The 17,405-nt window shown below is 44.3% G+C and overlaps 1 protein-coding gene across 3 annotated transcripts in view; it reads left to right on the top strand.

Annotated features, from left to right (window-relative positions):
- The window catches only part of tmem94 (transmembrane protein 94), a 45,589-nt gene that overhangs the window by 23,737 nt on the left and 4,447 nt on the right, over nt 1–17,405 (top strand). For all 3 annotated transcript variants that reach the window (XM_084342760.1, XM_084342759.1, XM_084342761.1), the window contains 16 exons: nt 1,920–2,093; nt 2,209–2,311; nt 2,597–2,805; nt 2,927–3,108; nt 3,388–3,520; nt 10,086–10,201; nt 10,532–10,631; nt 10,996–11,104; nt 11,563–11,752; nt 11,846–11,923; nt 12,051–12,136; nt 12,977–13,058; nt 14,888–15,051; nt 15,259–15,353; nt 15,469–15,562; nt 17,156–17,326. In XM_084342760.1, coding sequence (XP_084198886.1) covers nt 1,920–2,093; nt 2,209–2,311; nt 2,597–2,805; nt 2,927–3,108; nt 3,388–3,520; nt 10,086–10,201; nt 10,532–10,631; nt 10,996–11,104; nt 11,563–11,752; nt 11,846–11,923; nt 12,051–12,136; nt 12,977–13,058; nt 14,888–15,051; nt 15,259–15,353; nt 15,469–15,562; nt 17,156–17,326 — 2,086 coding nt within the window. The remainder of the gene's footprint in view (nt 1–1,919; nt 2,094–2,208; nt 2,312–2,596; nt 2,806–2,926; nt 3,109–3,387; nt 3,521–10,085; nt 10,202–10,531; nt 10,632–10,995; nt 11,105–11,562; nt 11,753–11,845; nt 11,924–12,050; nt 12,137–12,976; nt 13,059–14,887; nt 15,052–15,258; nt 15,354–15,468; nt 15,563–17,155; nt 17,327–17,405) is intronic.

Here is a 17,405-nt window from a genome sequence, read left to right as displayed (position 1 = left end):
CGGTCTAGCTCACCCCAAACCATCTCGATTGGGTTCAGGTCCGGTGACTGTGGAGGCCAGGTCATCTGGCGCAGCACCCCATCACTCTCCTTCTTGGTCAAATAGCCCTTACACAGCCTGGAGGTGTGTTTGGGGTCATTGTCCTGTTGAAAAATAAATGATGGTCCAACTAAATGCAAACCGGATGGAATAGCATGCCGCTGTAAGATGCTGTGGTAGCCATGGTTCAGTATGCCTTCAATTTTGAATAAATCCCCAACAGTGTCACCAGCAAAGCACCCCCACACCATCACACCTCCTCCTCCATGCTTCACGGTGGGAACCAGGCATGTAGAGTCCATCCGTTCACCTTTTCTGCGTCGCACAAAGACACGGTGGTTGGAACCAAAGATCTCAAATTTGGACTCATCAGACCAAAGCACAGATTTCCACTGGTCTAATGTCCATTCCTTGTGTTCTTTAGCCCAAACAAGTCTCTTCTGCTTGTTGCCTGTCCTTAGCAGTGGTTTCCTAGCAGCTATTCTACCATGAAGGCCTGATTCACACAGTCTCTTCTTAACAGTTGTTCTAGAGATGTGTCTGCTGCTAGAACTCTGTGTGGTATTGACCTGGTCTCTAATCTGAGCTGCTGTTAACCTGCGATTTCTGAGGCTGGTGACTCGGATGAACTTATCCTCCGCAGCAGAGGTGACTCTTGGTCTTCCTTTCCTGGGGCGGTCCTCATGTGAGCCAGTTTCTTTGTAGCGCTTGATGGTTTTTGCGACTGCACTTGGGGACACTTTCAAAGTTTTCCCAATTTTTCGGACTGACTGACCTTCATTTCTTAAAGTAATGATGGCCACTCGTTTTTCTTTCTTGCCATAATACAAATTCTAACAGTCTATTCAGTAGGACTATCAGCTGTGTATCCACCTGACTTCTGCACAACACAACTGATGGTCCCAACCCCTTTTATAAGGCAAGAAATCCCACTTATTAAACCTGACAGGGCACACCTGTGAAGTGAAAACCATTTCAGGTGACTACCTCTTGAAGCTCATCAAGAGAATGCAGAGTGTGTGCAAAGCAGTAATCAGAGCAAAAGGTGGCTACTTTGAAGAAACTAGAATATAAGGCGTATTTTCGTATTTTACACTTTTTTGTTAAGTACATATTTCCACATGTGTTAATTCATAGTTTTGATGCCTTCAGTGTGAATCTACAATGTCAATAGTCATGAAAAGAAAGGAAACTCATTGAATGAGAAGGTGTGTCCAAACTTTTGGTCTTTACTGTATATATGTATATGTAAGACGTTTTTAAAAGTCAGTGTGTTCAGCTCTCAGTAATTTTGTAGCTTCTAACTGAATCTCTTTCATTTCTCTCGTCCCGTTTGTACTTTCAAACATCTGCTGTGTTTTAGTGTTTCATCGTGTTCGCTTTCAGCTGTTTCAGGAGTCATGTTAAGTTACTGCTGCTAAAAAACACAACGTTTCCTGTAATGCTGCTTCATAATAAAAGCTTTTAAATGACTAAATAATGGGGGGCTTTTATTGTGAAGAAGTTATAGTAAATGAAACGTGCTTGTAACTGAATTGGCAGAGCCACTTTGTTAGCTGTGACTCTTCAACAGCACTGCAAAGAACGGGACAAGCGCATCATTGATTTAAGACGCATGATCAGCAGGTAGCCTAGTTGTGATGGAAATGCTAAATCTCAGCCGCGCCGAGTCAAACTGAGTAGAGCCAGGCCGGCAGATGTCATGAAAAAAGGCATAATTGTAATTTCTTGAGACTTTAATCAAACAAGGGCTCCTCGATTGATGTTAGACACTTGACTCTTTTATGTGTGTGTCTTGTGTGTGTGTGTGTGTGTGTGTGTGTGTGTGTGTGTGTGTGTGTGTGTGTGTGTGTGTGTGTGTGTGTGTGTGTGTGTGTCAGGGTTCACTCCTGGTGCGAGGGAGCTTTTTAAACAGGAGAACCACTTGGCTCTGTACCAGCTGCCATCTGGAGAGAAGACCAAGGAGTTCACCTCCCGCCGCCTTCATTACTTCACCAAACGCCAGCCTCCCATCTCCCACCTTATTTCCCTGTTCGTACGAGACTCTTCCTCCAGTGAGTCCACACACACTTCAGTTAATAGAATGAGCTAGCTATCCCTTTCTCTTTTTGTTTTATGTATTAATGTTACTGACTCTGTCTGTCATGACCTCTGATTGTTCTGTTTTAGATAACGTCCAGATGCTGTCACATGGCTCGGCTGACCTAATCCTGGAGGCCTGCACTGACTTCTGGGATGGAACAGATATCTATCCCCTCTCAGGCTCAGACAGGTGCAACATCTGTCTCACTGAACATTTTCACTTTGATACAAAGATTCACAATATTCACTTCCAGGGCATATAATCCATAAAATCCAAAAGCAGTCTTTCCATTTGTTGCTCTTAAGCTTTTTGCTGATGAAGGTTCTCAGTCATCCAGGTCATGGTAATTCTAAGTGCTGTATTGTAGGCAACTGGACATATTTCATTTTCTTGAAGATGTTTCACCTCTCATCCAAGAGGCTTCTTCAGTTCTAACTTACTTATGTTTTTTATTCGACCTTTCTCCTGTTACAGAAAGAAGGTTCTAGATTTCTACCAGCGTGCCTGTCTGTCAGGTTACTGCTCAGCATTTGCCTACAAGCCCATGCAAGTGTCGTTGTCCGACCAACTGAATGGCAAGTGTGTGGAGCTGGCCCCTGGTCCCTGCCTGTTCTCCGGAGTGGAGCTGCCCTCCACCACCCCCATCAAACACAGCTCCTGCAGGAACAGCTGGAGCTCCGATGGTACGAGTTAAAGGGATAGCACACAGGAATCCCCAGTCAAAATAATAACGCAACTATAATAATAATACAACTGTTCTCATTTCTCTTTTCCTTTCATTGTCTTACCTCATTATCTCTCCAGAGGGTATAGGTGAAGGTGTGGAGCGTGAGGACTGTGTTCAGGCCCTCAGTGGACAGATCTTTATGGGCATGGTATCTTCCCAGTACCAGGCGAGGCTGGACACAGTTCGACTAATTGATGCCCTGGTCACGGCTTGTATCCGGTTTGTTTACTTTTCCATGGAGGATGAGCTCCGCAGCAAGGTGAACGCACGTGCCCGCGCGCACACACACACACACACACACACACACACACACACACACACACGACAAGAAATCCAGCTGATAATGAATTGCAGTAAATTAAACTTTATTTAAGATGTTGTGAGCTGTGGCCTGTTAGTGGGGCTGGCAGTGTGTCTGTAGAAATGTTTTTGTTTATGTTGTTTGAGAAATCTATACAACATGTCACAGGTAGTATGTACAGCACACCCGAAAAGTGTGAGCACTAGTTTATGGGACTGTTGTGTCGTGTCTCTGCAGGTTTTTGCAGAGAAGATGGGTTTAGAGACAGGCTGGAACTGTCACATCTCTTTGACTCCAAATGGAGACAGTCCTTGTGATGGAGCTCCATCCAGCCCCAGTCAGGGCTCCCTGCATGAAGACCTGAACCAAGGTACCAAAGCTGTGTTTGTACAAACTGAAGTTAACATTCATTTTGTGTATGCCTGTTATGGCCTCCATCAGCAGGGATTAACCTATAGCTCAAAAACCAGGGGTTGGAGACGCAACATATAGTGGACACCACTCAGAGGATTCAGGTTTCAATCAAATGTTTTTTCATTGAATCAGTTAACAGAAAAATAAACAAACAAAAGGGGCTGAAGGTCCCAGCAAAAATGAACAATAGGATGGTTAGACGGTGACCAGCCGCGCAATGGGCCGTCATTCCCCACGCGACAGAGTGTCAGCCAAGACATTTTCTCGACCCTTAATGTGCCGGATCATGATGTTAAAAGACTGCAGAAAAAATGCCCAGCGCATTAACCTCTTGTTGGTGTTACGCATCTGATTTATAAACACTAGAGGATTGTGGTCAGTGTAGATGATAATTGGCGCAAGTGCCTTTTTGACCGTGGAATACACACTGATGGTGATTAAACTTCCTGGAAAAATATGAGATGGGGTGCTCCACGCCATCATCTCCATCCTGGAGAAGGACAGCACCCGCCCCCGCATCACTGGCATCAACAGCTAGCTTAAACAGATGGTCAAATGCAGGCGCAGCCTTCACACAGTCAAACGCCTGCTGGCAACTTTCAGACCAGTGGAAACGCCTCTTGGGACTTAACAGGTCGGTAAGCGGGGCCGCAACAGCTGAGAAGTTCCTACAGAAGCTTCTGTAGTACCCTGCCATCCCTAAAAAAAACAACGAAGCTCACGACGGGTACCAGGTGCAGGGAACGACAGGATGGCCTCAACTTTTGAATGCACTGGCTTGACCTGTCCGTGACCCACAACTTTCCCCAAATACTCCACAGTAGCTCGACCAAATTCACACTTTGCCAAATTGAGCATGAGATTGGCATCACGCAGTCTCCTGAACACTGCACGAAGCTGCTGAAGATGTTCATGCCACGAACACGAGTAAACCACGATATCGTCTAAATACGCATCGCACCCCGACAAGCCCGACAAGACAACGTTTACTAGGCATTGGAAGGTCGCAGGCGCATTTCGCACGCCAAATGGCATCACCGCATACTGCAAGAAAGCGTCAGGGGTCACAAACGCAGAAATCTCCCTCGCCCGAGGAGTCAGGGGCACCTGCCAATACCCTTTTAACAGGTGAAGCTTAGTTACATAAGTGGCACTGCCGACATGATCTACACAGTCCTCAACCCGAGGAAGAGGATAACAGTCAGGCTTTGTGACCCCATTCACCTTACGGAAATCAGTGCAGAATCGATCAGAGCCATCAGACTTATTAGCCAGGAGACACGGCGAACTCCACGAACTAGAGCTGGGCTCCGCAATGCCGTTCTCCAGCATATAAGTCACCTGCTGCTGTAAACGGAGGCGCTTCCCGGGATTGACCCGGTACGGATGCTGCTTTATTGGCGGCGAATCGCCCACATCAATGGGGTCCTAGTCGGCACATCTGAAAACAGAGAGACGTGAGATTTTATCAAACTGACCACATTCCCACGCTGAACTTTAGCCAAATGCGGAAAATATTCATCAAGTTTGGACAACATTTCAGCATTATTCAGCCGTCCTTGGACAACAGCACTGGACGGGCCAGGGATATCCTCGACATCAAACCCTGAAGCCACCAGGGCCACCGTGGGATCAGCACCGGACAGAGCCTCATCAATCACTTCAGCACTGGACAGCGCCGCAACCACCTTGCACTCTGCACTGACAGGGGGCTGAGGGACAGACTCTCGGTCCAGGTATGGCTTTAGCATGTTTACGTGACCCAATCTACTTCGCCTTCGGCGCTTGGGAGTGGCAACTATGTAGTTCCGGTCATTCACCCTTTCTTGGACGACATACGGACCGCTGTAACGAGCCTGCAAAGCGGAACCAGGAATGGGCAATATCATTAACACCTTATCACCTGGACCGAATGATCTGCTTTTAGCATCGGCATCAAACCACCTTTTCATTTTAGTTTGAGCAATGGACATGTTCTGCTTTGCCAACTCACAAGCGCGGTGAAGCTTGAAGCGAAAATTACTGACGTAATCGAACAGGTTTTGTGGCCTGATGTCACGCAACCATTTTTCCTTCAATAATTTCAGAGGGCCACGCACCGTGTGTGCAAACACTAACTCTGCCGGACTACAGCCCAAGGACTCCTGAACCACCTCACGGGCAGCAAAAAGGAGGAGATGGACACCCTCATCCCAGTCCTTATTAGACTCCAGGCAGGAAGTGCGGAGCATAGATTTTAAGGTCTGATGGAAACGCTCAATTGCCCCTTGACTCTCTGGGTGGTATGCACTAGAGCAACAATGAGTGATGTCAAGTTGTTTCATTACCTGAGCAAAAATACACAACATGAAATTAGACCCCTGGTCAGTTTGCATTACTTTCGGCGAACCAAAGATGAAAACTTCACTAGTGCCCCCACAACCGTTTTTGCAGTAATCTTACGCATGGGAATGGCCTCAGGAAACCGAGTTGCTGAACAAATGATGGTCAGAAGAAACTTGTTGCCCGCCTTCGTGCACGGCAAAGGACCAACACAGTCAACAAGAACTCGCTCAAAAGGTTCTGTCACCACTGGAATTGGATAAAGCGGGAATGGTGGAATGCTCTGATTCGGTTTACCCGAGATTTGACAGACGTGGCATGTTTTGCAGTATTGTCTCACATCCCGTTTCAATCCTGGCCAGACAAAACAACGCAAAATGCCATCATACGTTTTATTCACCCATAAATGGCCAGCAAGCGGATTATCATGAGCCAGTTTGAGGATTTCAGAACTACAACTTGAATCACCACACCCCAATCATCCTGTGCGGATATGTGCCGTGGCATCCATTTACGCACAAGCACAAAAAAAAAAAAGTAACAGGTGGACATCTTCTCAACCTCATCCGCTGGAACCACAGCATCAAAACAAGGAACTAGCAATAAATCATGCTCCTGTTCAACAACAAGCTGTCCCCCTGACATGCACACTTTAGACCTTAGCTCTTCAACAGAAGAGGAAACAGTGGGAGCTACAGGAGTGACAGGTGAAAGCGGAGCAGAAGGAGAGACTACAGGAGTGACAGGTGAAAGCTGAGCGGGAGGAGAGACTACAGGCGAGGAAGCCAGATAGTCAGAATCAGTCATGAAACTGTCAGCCAATTCCACCTCGCCCTCCTCACCAGGCAAATCCTGCTTCTGCCTCGTAGACATCGCACGAGTGACAGCGCACACTGAAAAGACCTCCGGAAACCTCGACTTCAGGTCATCCGAGTGCTCAGAGAGAGGAACAGCGGTAACTTTCGGGAGTTAATAACGCTTTACCCCCAGCCAAATCGTTACCCAAAATGAAAGATACTCCGTCAATGGGAAACTGCGACTGTGACTTACACCCACCACTACATGCCCTTTTACCAGCTCAGAGTCAAGGTGAATAGCATGTAACGGCACGCCCACAAACCAAAGCCTCGAACCAAAGCCTTAGAGTCAATGGAGGATCTATCAGAAAATGGCAGCACTCCATCCAGAATGACTGACTGTGAAGCTGCACTATCCCTCAGGATGGTAACAGGGATTTTCGGGGCTTCCTCCGACAGGCACACAAAACCTTTCATAATGAATGGAGCATATACACGTCAAGATCAGGACCAACAGACATGGACTGTACAGGCCAGGACCACCGTTTTGGCACAGCCTCTGTTTTCAACAAATTAACTGCTTTCGGAGACATATTTTTTTGATCTAAAGCAAAACATTGATTTATGGTGTGGCCACGCTTTCTACAGTAAAAACAGACTGGCCTGTCTTTAGCGTCAACACCTTCCTTACTGCTGGCTTTAATTTCGGCATGAAAGCTTGATTTTACAGGGAAAGAAAAGGACTTTGCTACAGGAGCACCACGCTCAGAGGACAGGTGAGACCTGTCAAAGGTCTCCCTGTGCGTGAGGATGTACTCATCAGCCAGGACAGCTGCATCAGAGACTGTAGACACCTTCTGCTCATTAACATAAGTGGCGATTCTGCCTGGTAAGCAGTTCTTAAATTCTTCTAATAATATTAGATCACGTAGACCATCAAAATCAGTGACATTTTTAGACTGACACCAACGATCAAACAGAACTTCTTTGTCGCGGCCAAATTCAACATAACTGTGGCAGTCAGTTTTCCTGGACCGGCGAAACTTTTGACGAATGCCTCGGGCACCAACTCATAAGCCCTCAGCACAGCTGTTTTGACCTTGTCATAATCTAATCTCAACTCGGGTGACAAAGATGTATAGGCGTCTTGAGCCTTGCCACGAAATACACTCTGCAAAAGCAATGGCCAACTTTAACTTTTCTGCGACACGCTCAAACAAAGTGAAATATTTATCGACATCCCTCTCATGAAAGGGAGGAACCAAGCGAATACACCTATTAATGTCAAAATCATCCGACTGAGAGCCCACAGGTGGCGGGGGGTGTTCCTTCAATTCCAGCTCTTTCAAACGAATCTGTCTCTCAAGCTCAAGCTTACGTGCCTGCAATTCAAAGTGAAGCTCCTTTTCCTTTATCTCCAAGCGACGCATCTCAAGCTCTAACTCCTTCAAACAAACCTGTACCACCGGGTCTTCCATCCCCGCAGGTGAACTCACTGCGACTACACCGGGGTCACAAGGCAAAACCCCCTTATCAATTAAAGCAGTCACCAACTCGGATTTAACCACCTGCTTCTTTGCCTGTTTAGGCACAGCGATACCAGAATGATCGGCGACAACGAATAAATGCTCCTTCGTGCAGGGATGCAATTTATCCAGGCTAGGTTGCTCCACAAAATCATCAAGATTAAACTCCATTTTTAAGAGCAAAAAAGCAACACACTGATCACCAAAATAAAGGAATCCCCTGCCAAGTCAGGAGGAAGAACGGGACGGCAAAAAAAAACACACACCGCCTGATAATATGGCACAGCACACACACACAAACTAAATGAGCAGCAGCAACACAAAAACCAATGACATCCACAAACGTGTGCACAAAAAACACACCAAAAAGTAGACTGTGAGGTAACGGCAAACAATACAAAGTATCAAGGCAACATTCCCCCTTGTCTAAACACACTTCAGTTATCACCGGGAGAGGAAAAAACAACCATGATACAGTTTACGACACAAGTAACTGCGTTAAAGACAACAACCCGCAGCCACACGTTGAGGCAAAAACCAGAAGAAAGCCTTCAACGCTCCATCACACCACACCAAAGCCTACAAACACCACTCAAAGCGGTAAACCGCGTTCGGACGAGCCCCCAAATATGTTACGGCCTCCATCAGCAGGGATTAACCTATAGCTCAAAAACCAGGGGTTGGAGATGCAACATATAATGGACACCACTCAGAGGATTCAGGTTTCAATCAAATGTTTTTTTTATTGAATCAGTTAACAGAAAAATAAACAAACAAAAGGGGCTGAAGGTCCCGGCAAAAAGGAACAATAGGATGGTTAGACGGTGACCAGCCGCGCAATGGGCTGCTTCCCCTCGTCTCCCCCTTAACCTGCCTACGTGAAAAATAAACCCTAAACAAAGAAAACCCAAACCTAACAACATAAAACAAAACCACAAAGCCCCCGCACCCCAGCGTGCGTGGAGGCTGAGAAACCAACCTGCTAAATTTCAGAACCAGGAAACAAAAAACACTTCTCACCAGTGCGCTGCTGCTCGTGTGTGTGTGTCAGCTTCCCTGTCCCTGCGCCTTCTTATCACCTCCCCCCACTCCAGCCAATCACCGATCAGGTGTGCTCAGGTAGGAGGTGGGGGTGGGGGGGGGTGCAGAATACACACACACACACCAGAGAATGCCCATTTACAATGAGTTTGAAAAAAGCGAGTTTACCAGACCTCCGTAGCTTGCTTTTCATCTCTGATTGAGGCTAGAGGTTCCAGGCTACATTAGCCGCTTCTAGCATAACACACCTGAATATCAGGTCGAACTGTCACTGGTCAAGTTGCATTGTGGGTAGTGTAGGCGGCAGGTTTTGATAAGGAAGAAGAATGCAATGCAAGAAGTAAGAAGAATAGGGCATAAGAAAACATCTGTGGTTCTGCTGCATCAATTTGAATCCTTTCAACCTGTCCACCATGAGTCTGATGATGTTACAGGTGTGCAATACTAAACTTGTGGAGTACTCTTTTAAATCTTGTACTTAATACATGGTTATATGTGCATCTGTAGGGTAGAGTATGGTGAAACTCTGGTGCATTTTGAGATGCTCCTCTAGACACATAAATTGGAAATCAGATGTAGTGGTCATGTCATGGTCATGAAATCAGATGTGAACAGAAGAAGAAACCAAAAGAAACAAAATTCTGGAAAGAAAGGTTGTCACCTCCATGTTTGTTCAGACTTCCTATTCAACTGTGTTCCTCAAATTCAGATGGATGTCAAATACATGTTCCTCAAATCTAGCCTCAACAATTGTGAATCTAAATACAAGTTCTAAACAGTATGAGTCATGGAGAGTATCTCTAACGTTGGACAGCTCTCCTCACATGTGCCACAGATTCTCGAGATGAAGCAGAAGGTCCGCTGCTCCCAGAAGAGGAAGCCCACTCTGACCTGGCCAGTTTCCACCCCACAGACAGCGATGTGCCCAGCTTTCTGGAGGACTGCAACCGGGTAACAATACCTTTTATTAAAAACATAGTTTTCCCTACGATGGAGGAAATATCAGTCATCTGTTTAACATTCACCCATACAACAAAGACTGATCTCTCTGTCTTTTGCTTCTGTACCAGCTGTTGTATTGCTTTTGACTTGCAGCTAAATTTTGTTTGAAGTTTCTCAAATTTTGTTCCTGCGTCTGCATTCTTATGCATCTTATTCTTATGATTATTTGTATGAACTGCTCATAATTACATCTTGAATCACTTCAGTTTAGTCTAAACATGTTTGTTTTTTTTGTCTTTTTTACTCTTCCTGTTTTTCTGTCCGTGCTCTCTCCCTCAGGCCAAGCTACCTCGTGGTATCCACCAGGTTCGTCCTCACTTGAAGAACATTGATAATGTGCCTCTTTTGGTGCCGCTCTTCACTGACTGCACCCCTGACAGTGAGTCTTCCTTTTTTTGTTTTCAAGTCCTTGTGTGTGAGTCACAATCCTTTTTTGTTTTTTCAAAAGCAATGAAACCCTACATTCTGGACAGAAACAAGAGTCAACAATACAAAATTAGAGTCTGCGCACTTGATAAGTGTTCCTGTGAATGTTGATTACCTCCGGTGCAGTGTCTTCTTTCCCCATTGTCTCCATCTGATCCTCAGGAGAGAAGCAGATTCTAATGAGGAAAAATCATGATTAACGACCAATAAGACCCATTTAATGGACAACAGAAACGATGTTCTGAGTAACTGTCTCTGACTACTGTAGATGTACTCAGTGTTTGCTTTTGAGTAATATTGACATGTCTTCTTTACAGCCATGTGTGAGATGATGAAGATCATGCAGGAGAACAGGGAGGTTACATGCTGTCTGGGAAGCTCTGCCAATTTCCGCAACAGCCGCCTGTTTCTACAGAGTGATGTCAGGTAGGAACGCATTAGTATAGTCCATCACTAATTGTTGATTGTCATTTTTATAACAAAACATGAACGATTTGGAAAAGACTCTGTATGAATGTTTAACTCTGGAATCTGCATATTTGGTGACAATTACTTGAACTTGTCTATACCTAACCTGCAAAAAGCCACCGGGATAAGGTCAAGCTGTTGTTACAAAATACCCCAATTTTTTTAAAGAAGAATTTGAAAATGTAACTGACAGTTGTAGGGGCATACACCCAACAATCTGTTGATCTTTACAATCAAGACGCGATAGTTAACTAGTCTGGAAAGAAAGAATGTTTAAATAGAAAATAAAATTGAAATGTGAATTTAGATAATCACAACATCCCGAATAATCAAACAGATTGCTTCAAATTCTCCATATTAGAGTAGAATAATCATAATTGGCCAATTTATGAACTTCCAACTTCCTTCCTGCGCAGCATTGCTCTGGACCCTCTGTACCCATCTCAGTGTTCATGGGAGACGTTTGGCTATGCCACCGGAGGAGGATTTAACGGAGACGCTGAAGGTCTGTCTCCACTGAGGCTCTCTGGACAGCTCAACAGTCTGGGATGCTCTGTCACCTTCCACCAAGGAGAGAGCGTTAGCATGGTCAAGCTCATAGAGCAGGTTAGACACACACTGGCACTCACACACACTCTGTAAGTCAGAGGTGGATGTCACATTTCTGAATGAATCTGCCTTTGGGTGAATCTGTTCCAGGCACGACACACGACCTATGGCATCCGCAAGTGCTTCCTTTTCCTGCTGCAGTGTCAGCTCAGTCTGGTCATCATCCAGGTGAGAAGAGAGACCTCACAGCCTCACAACATATGGATGGTTACACTGCACTAGGCTGGATTTCTATAATGTATACATCGACGTTGAAATTGAATGGATAACAAAGTGCTCTGTTGTTTGTTTGCAGTTCTTGGCCTGTCTTGCTCAGCTTCCTCCTCCTATGAACACCACTGACATCCTCTGGCTGTCCTGCTTCAGCTGCCCACTGCTAAGGTGCACACATACACATACACACACACATACACACACACATACACACACACATACACACACATACCCACACACACACACACACACACACACACACACACACACACACACGCATACACACACTCATGCATTTTAAAACACTCTGAAGTAGTAATGTGCAGTGTTCCGCAAGTTACTTTCAAAATGCAGTATATTACATATTACTAATTACCATCATTTTAAAGTAATATACTACGTTACAATATTACTGTCTGCGTAGAGTAATACATTTTTTACTACTTTTTAGTTACTTTCAACAAAATGCTTTGAATTAAACAGCCTAGATCTTTTGAAATAAACAAATGGCCTTGGACACAGGGACGAGCAGGCAGACAAAGGATCAAAGTCTGATATATTATGAGATAGGAATAAATACTGTAAATTGTAGGCTTAGTCATATAAACACAATAATCCTATACCTTCTATAATGTAGCCTATAATGGCATGACAAGACAAAAATCTTTTCTTCTGTGCCTTTTTATTTGAGTCCCCAGAACAAGGAATGCATGGACATATGTGATTCAAGAATGTAAGTTAAAGTGCTCTCGGAGGATTCCTTGCTTCATCATTAGGCCTACGAAATACAGCTCATTTCAGTCACACAGAGAATGAACAAAGAACTTATAGGCTCGTCTATAAATGCTTCACTTCGATTGGTGTGGATTGTAATGCGTTACATGACATAACTGTAGTAATATATTACTGAAATATTATTAGTAACACGTTGCTTTTGTTACCCCCAACACTGGTAATGTGGTATTGTGACTGTGTCATTCTAATGGTCTCTTTGTGTTGTGTTAACAGTGTGTCACTTTTGGGAAAGCCACCTGATAATTCAGTGATGACAGTTGCCACTGGGAAGAACCTAGATGCAATTCCAAGGAAGGTAGGGTGACATTTTAGTCAAATCTGTCCATTTACTGCTGATCTATTGGTTTTAATTACTGGATTACTACTGCGCAAATCTGAGAAACGCCTCTTGGAAATAATGCAATCCACCACTCCACCATCCTCCACCACTTGTCACAACAGCCTTAAAGGAACAGTTCAGCCAGAAATGAAGATTCAGTCATTATCTACTCCATCCCATGTAGATGGAAAGTGTTGTAGTTTAGTAGTCTACAACACATTTCTCGAGCTTCATGGCAAAACAGCGCTGCAGCGTTCTCCTTAACAACTGAAGTAGCTGGGAACTTGTTTTAAGTCGAAAAACAACCGGAAAATAAAACCTCTGTCTGACTTCCTGTCTGGCTCGATCTGCTCTGTGCAGATTTACATGGCTGCGGTCCGCTTCCGTCAGAAGTAGACCTGGCACATAGTCTTAGCAGAGCAGCATCTGGGATGCTGCTGAAATGTGCTGTGATGCAGCTGGTGGAAACAAAGCATTGTCTAGAACGACAGTGATCAACTCCTGGGACCATATCACCATGGAGAAAGGCCCGGTAGAATCTGGGTAGAGTTGTGCATCCCATCCGAAGTTGGTGCACAATTTCAACCCGCACTGAGGGTGTAAATGACATCTTTTCAAATCAGTATGAGATCCGCAGAATTGCATTATGCTGGACGAGCTGTTTTTTTAACTCTTTAAAATAATTCCTGTGCTACTTCAATTGTTTAGAATGCTGCAACTCTGTTTTGCTGTGAAGCTCCAGAAATGTTTTATGGACCCCCATGTCATACCATAATTGCTCAAGGGCAACTCAGTGGTGGTAACGAGGGAGGATCAAGCACTTCCTTTCACATTCCCCACTCCTTTGCTTTCCCCGCTGCTCTGAACTGGCGACCCCTTGGTCACAAGTTCACTTCTGTAACCTTTAGGCCACTACTGCCTGTAAAAGACTGTTCCTTTAATAACATGCATATAGAGGAATTAAAGCCCCACTTGAGCTGGTGTTGCTTCCTGTTTAACGGTTACACTACGCAATGCCCAATTCGTTAATGGAGCCACACTAATCTTTTAACACCATATACACTTGAGCCAGTGGCTCACATTTTTAGAGACACTGCCAGTGCCCCTGTGTCTTCTCAAACCCTCTTCTCAGTGCATCGACAAGCTTGGAGGATGATATATGACTCCCAGATTCTTCTATAGTCACATAGTGATTATTGTCAGCATTGTCAGGAAGGGAAAAATATAAAATATCATAAAAAAGCCAAAATACACCAGAGTGGAGCTTTAACACCTCTGTGACATTGCCAAAAAACATTAAAACTATGTCAATTAAGTTTTTTGGCAAAGCTTTTGTATTTGATCACATTTGTACAAGGTTACCGAATAAAAATGTTGCTGAGTGTTTATAGTTATTACAGAATGATTATCCACAAGAATCTAGCTTGATCTAATTTTTGTGACACCTCTGGGAGGTTTTGGTGGGAGGCCTTTTTTCTAGCAGACATTTTCACCTGTCATAGCAGGAAAAGCACAGGTGTGCAGGACTAGCTGGCTTTGCGTACTGCGACATCTAATAGAACAGAGCCATAATTAATGTTACACCTGTGCTCTTCCTGCTTCAACAAGCCAAAATATCTGCTTTCTGTCTGCTGGGAAAAATGTCTGTTGCTTTGGTGCTTTGCAATTACAATAATATAACAGTACTCAGTGTAAAGTGCAGCTTACAAACACAAAATGGAGGTTAATGAATAAGAAAACAAATCTAAAGGCAGGCTATAATTCAATGAGTCTGACTCTGTTATCATGTTGTCTTCTCTGAGTAGACCCAGAACTACTTCCTTGGCTGTTTCCTGTTGAAGTTTGGCCTGACAGTGTGTGCCTACCTGTTGGCCTTTGGGTTCACCCTGCAGGAGGTCTGCCTCAGAAGCAGCAACCTCACCTTAGCTGACAACACCAATGTCTCCTGCCCTCATATTCTCACAGCCAGGTAGGAGAAGCACTGCCATAATGCTACCAGTTGTTCCCTTTTCTAGGCTTCTTTGTTGACAGTAATTTCAAGGTATCACGGTTCATCTTAGCAGGATGTTGATGCGGACAATGATCACTGAAAGTCACATCTGATGGAGAATGCATGGTGCAAAAAATACAGATTTTCTTCATCTGTTTGATGAATTGTTTTTCTGTGGGATTGCAGCTCCTCAGGCAAAGCTCCTCAGTGGTTCAATGAGCTGTCAAACAGCCTGCTGCTGACTCAGAAGGTCATGGCAGGATTCCTCGCCTTACACACTGGTAGGAATTCACACAAACATAAACACATAAACGCATAAATGCTCAAACTCACTCATGTTTTTATTCATTATTCAAATCCCTTTCTTCTGTTTCTCATCATTGATCTCTTTCTTAGTGGTGATCTCCCTCAGTTACGTCCACCGCTCTCAGCCTCTGTGGAGAAAGAGTCCCTTCAGCAACACCTGGTGGTGTCTTACTGTACCTGTGGTGTAAGTGATCATCTCCTCCAGAAAACTGCTGTTGAAGTTAACCCAGTTGGTCAATTGCACACTCGACAAGATTTAGAGTTTTTTGGTGCTTATGTATCACATCATTGAGATTACTAACTGTGTCAATTTCTTGCTTAAACATCACTTTCACATTTTTAGTTGACTTAGGGAACTTAAACAATGTCAGATTTCATTTGTTGATAGCAACACCACAACACTAGACGCTAGACAACTGTATCGTTTGTGATCTGACCATATCGTATTTTAATTGAATTCCCCACTGTAACTGAGTCTCCATTCTTTCATTTACTTTGTTATAGAGAGGGCTACAGCATACCTCTCAAACTAGAGTAATCCCAGATGGCTTTATTTCATCCTGTCCTGTTACTGAATTATACACTGTTGTGTTCTGGAGCAGTGGTTGTGGTCTCCTGGCATCTTTTGGTCTCCATGTGGTATCGCTTAAACCTTTGAACCATATTTTTAGGCTATGTGCTTAAGCTCCATAGCTACCAGAGTGCGGCTTGGGCCACATTTTTCTGTCGGGGCCCAATTGAGTTTGAGAGAGTAGCAATCAAGCCCGACCCAAATCCGACAGCCGCTCTGTTTTTTTTATGACAGAAAAGTTGTGGTAAAAGCATTGACTCTATAAAATAGTTGACACTTCTGAAAAGTGAAACCGACATGGAAGTAGAATGCAGAATGCAGAGGTGTAAGGGGTGATTTCACTAGTTTCAAAAAGAAGTCTGATTGTATGTAAGCTTATGAGAAACTTCTCACCTGATTTTTACCTCAGTAAACAGTTTTCTAATGAGTTCATGGTCTCAGTTGCTAGTTTCAAATCATCTTCAACAAAGCATGATGTTCATTTTATAAATTATGGTCCCATTAAGAGTAAAATAGATTATAAAGAAATATTTTCATGACTACCCTGTGATTGACAGTTCGCTACCACGGCGACCATCAATCATGACAAAGGCGTAGCTGTGCATATGCTCAGCAGCTCCACTCTCTTCTCCAAATATGGGCACTTCATGGTTCCAAAACCAAAGATGGGAACAGCTTATAATGCCAAACTTGAGCCTTCAAAACGCAAGTCCACAAACCAATGGGTGACGTCACGGTGGGTTTACTCTTGACTGAAAGCTCTTAATGCACAACTATGAATTTTGCAGCCTCATTGCAGTAAGCTGTGTTGATGCAGTGAGGATGCTGACATAGACGACTCCAACAAAAACTTGAATCTGGCTCAACTTTTTCTGCAACTCAATGCGATATCATGTGTCAACGCAGTGCGTTTGCCAAACAAATATGTGCAAGTTGACATTCCCTCTAGATAACTTTGTAACATGAACTGCATTATTCTTCTGATTGCGTCACAGGCCTCGAAACTGAGGATAAAATCTTTGTCACCATGATAACTTTGGACAGTTGTAAAATACTTTCTTATTGCTGCTCTTGTTTGGTGACATGTTGCAGTGTTTATTTTAATGAAAATGCACCACATGCACTAAAATCAAATAGCTTTTTGAGCCTGAGTCTGTATACATTTCTTCTTACATTACTGACCCCTCACTCTCCTCTTTCCTCCAGTCTGCTCAGCCAGATTGTTCAGGCCACAGTGGATTACCAGTTATGGCGTCACCAGGGCAGCCACCTGACCTTTAACCTGGGTGACATACCCCTGCTAGCATGGCTGCTGGTCTCTCTGTCCCCGCTGCTGGTGGTGGTGGTCAACGAAGTGGTGAAGCTACATGAGATACGGTATGAAGACGGACACAGGAGGATCTAAAACTACCAAGAAAGCAGTTGTAGATTGATGCGTAGTGATGGAAAGAGGAAT

Source organism: Pagrus pagrus (assembly GCF_965226575.1).
Source record: "Pagrus pagrus genome assembly, chromosome: 21".
Taxonomy (NCBI): domain Eukaryota; kingdom Metazoa; phylum Chordata; class Actinopteri; order Spariformes; family Sparidae; genus Pagrus; species Pagrus pagrus.
Note: the sequence above shows the minus strand (reverse complement) of the source record. Positions and strands in the feature narration are given on the sequence as shown.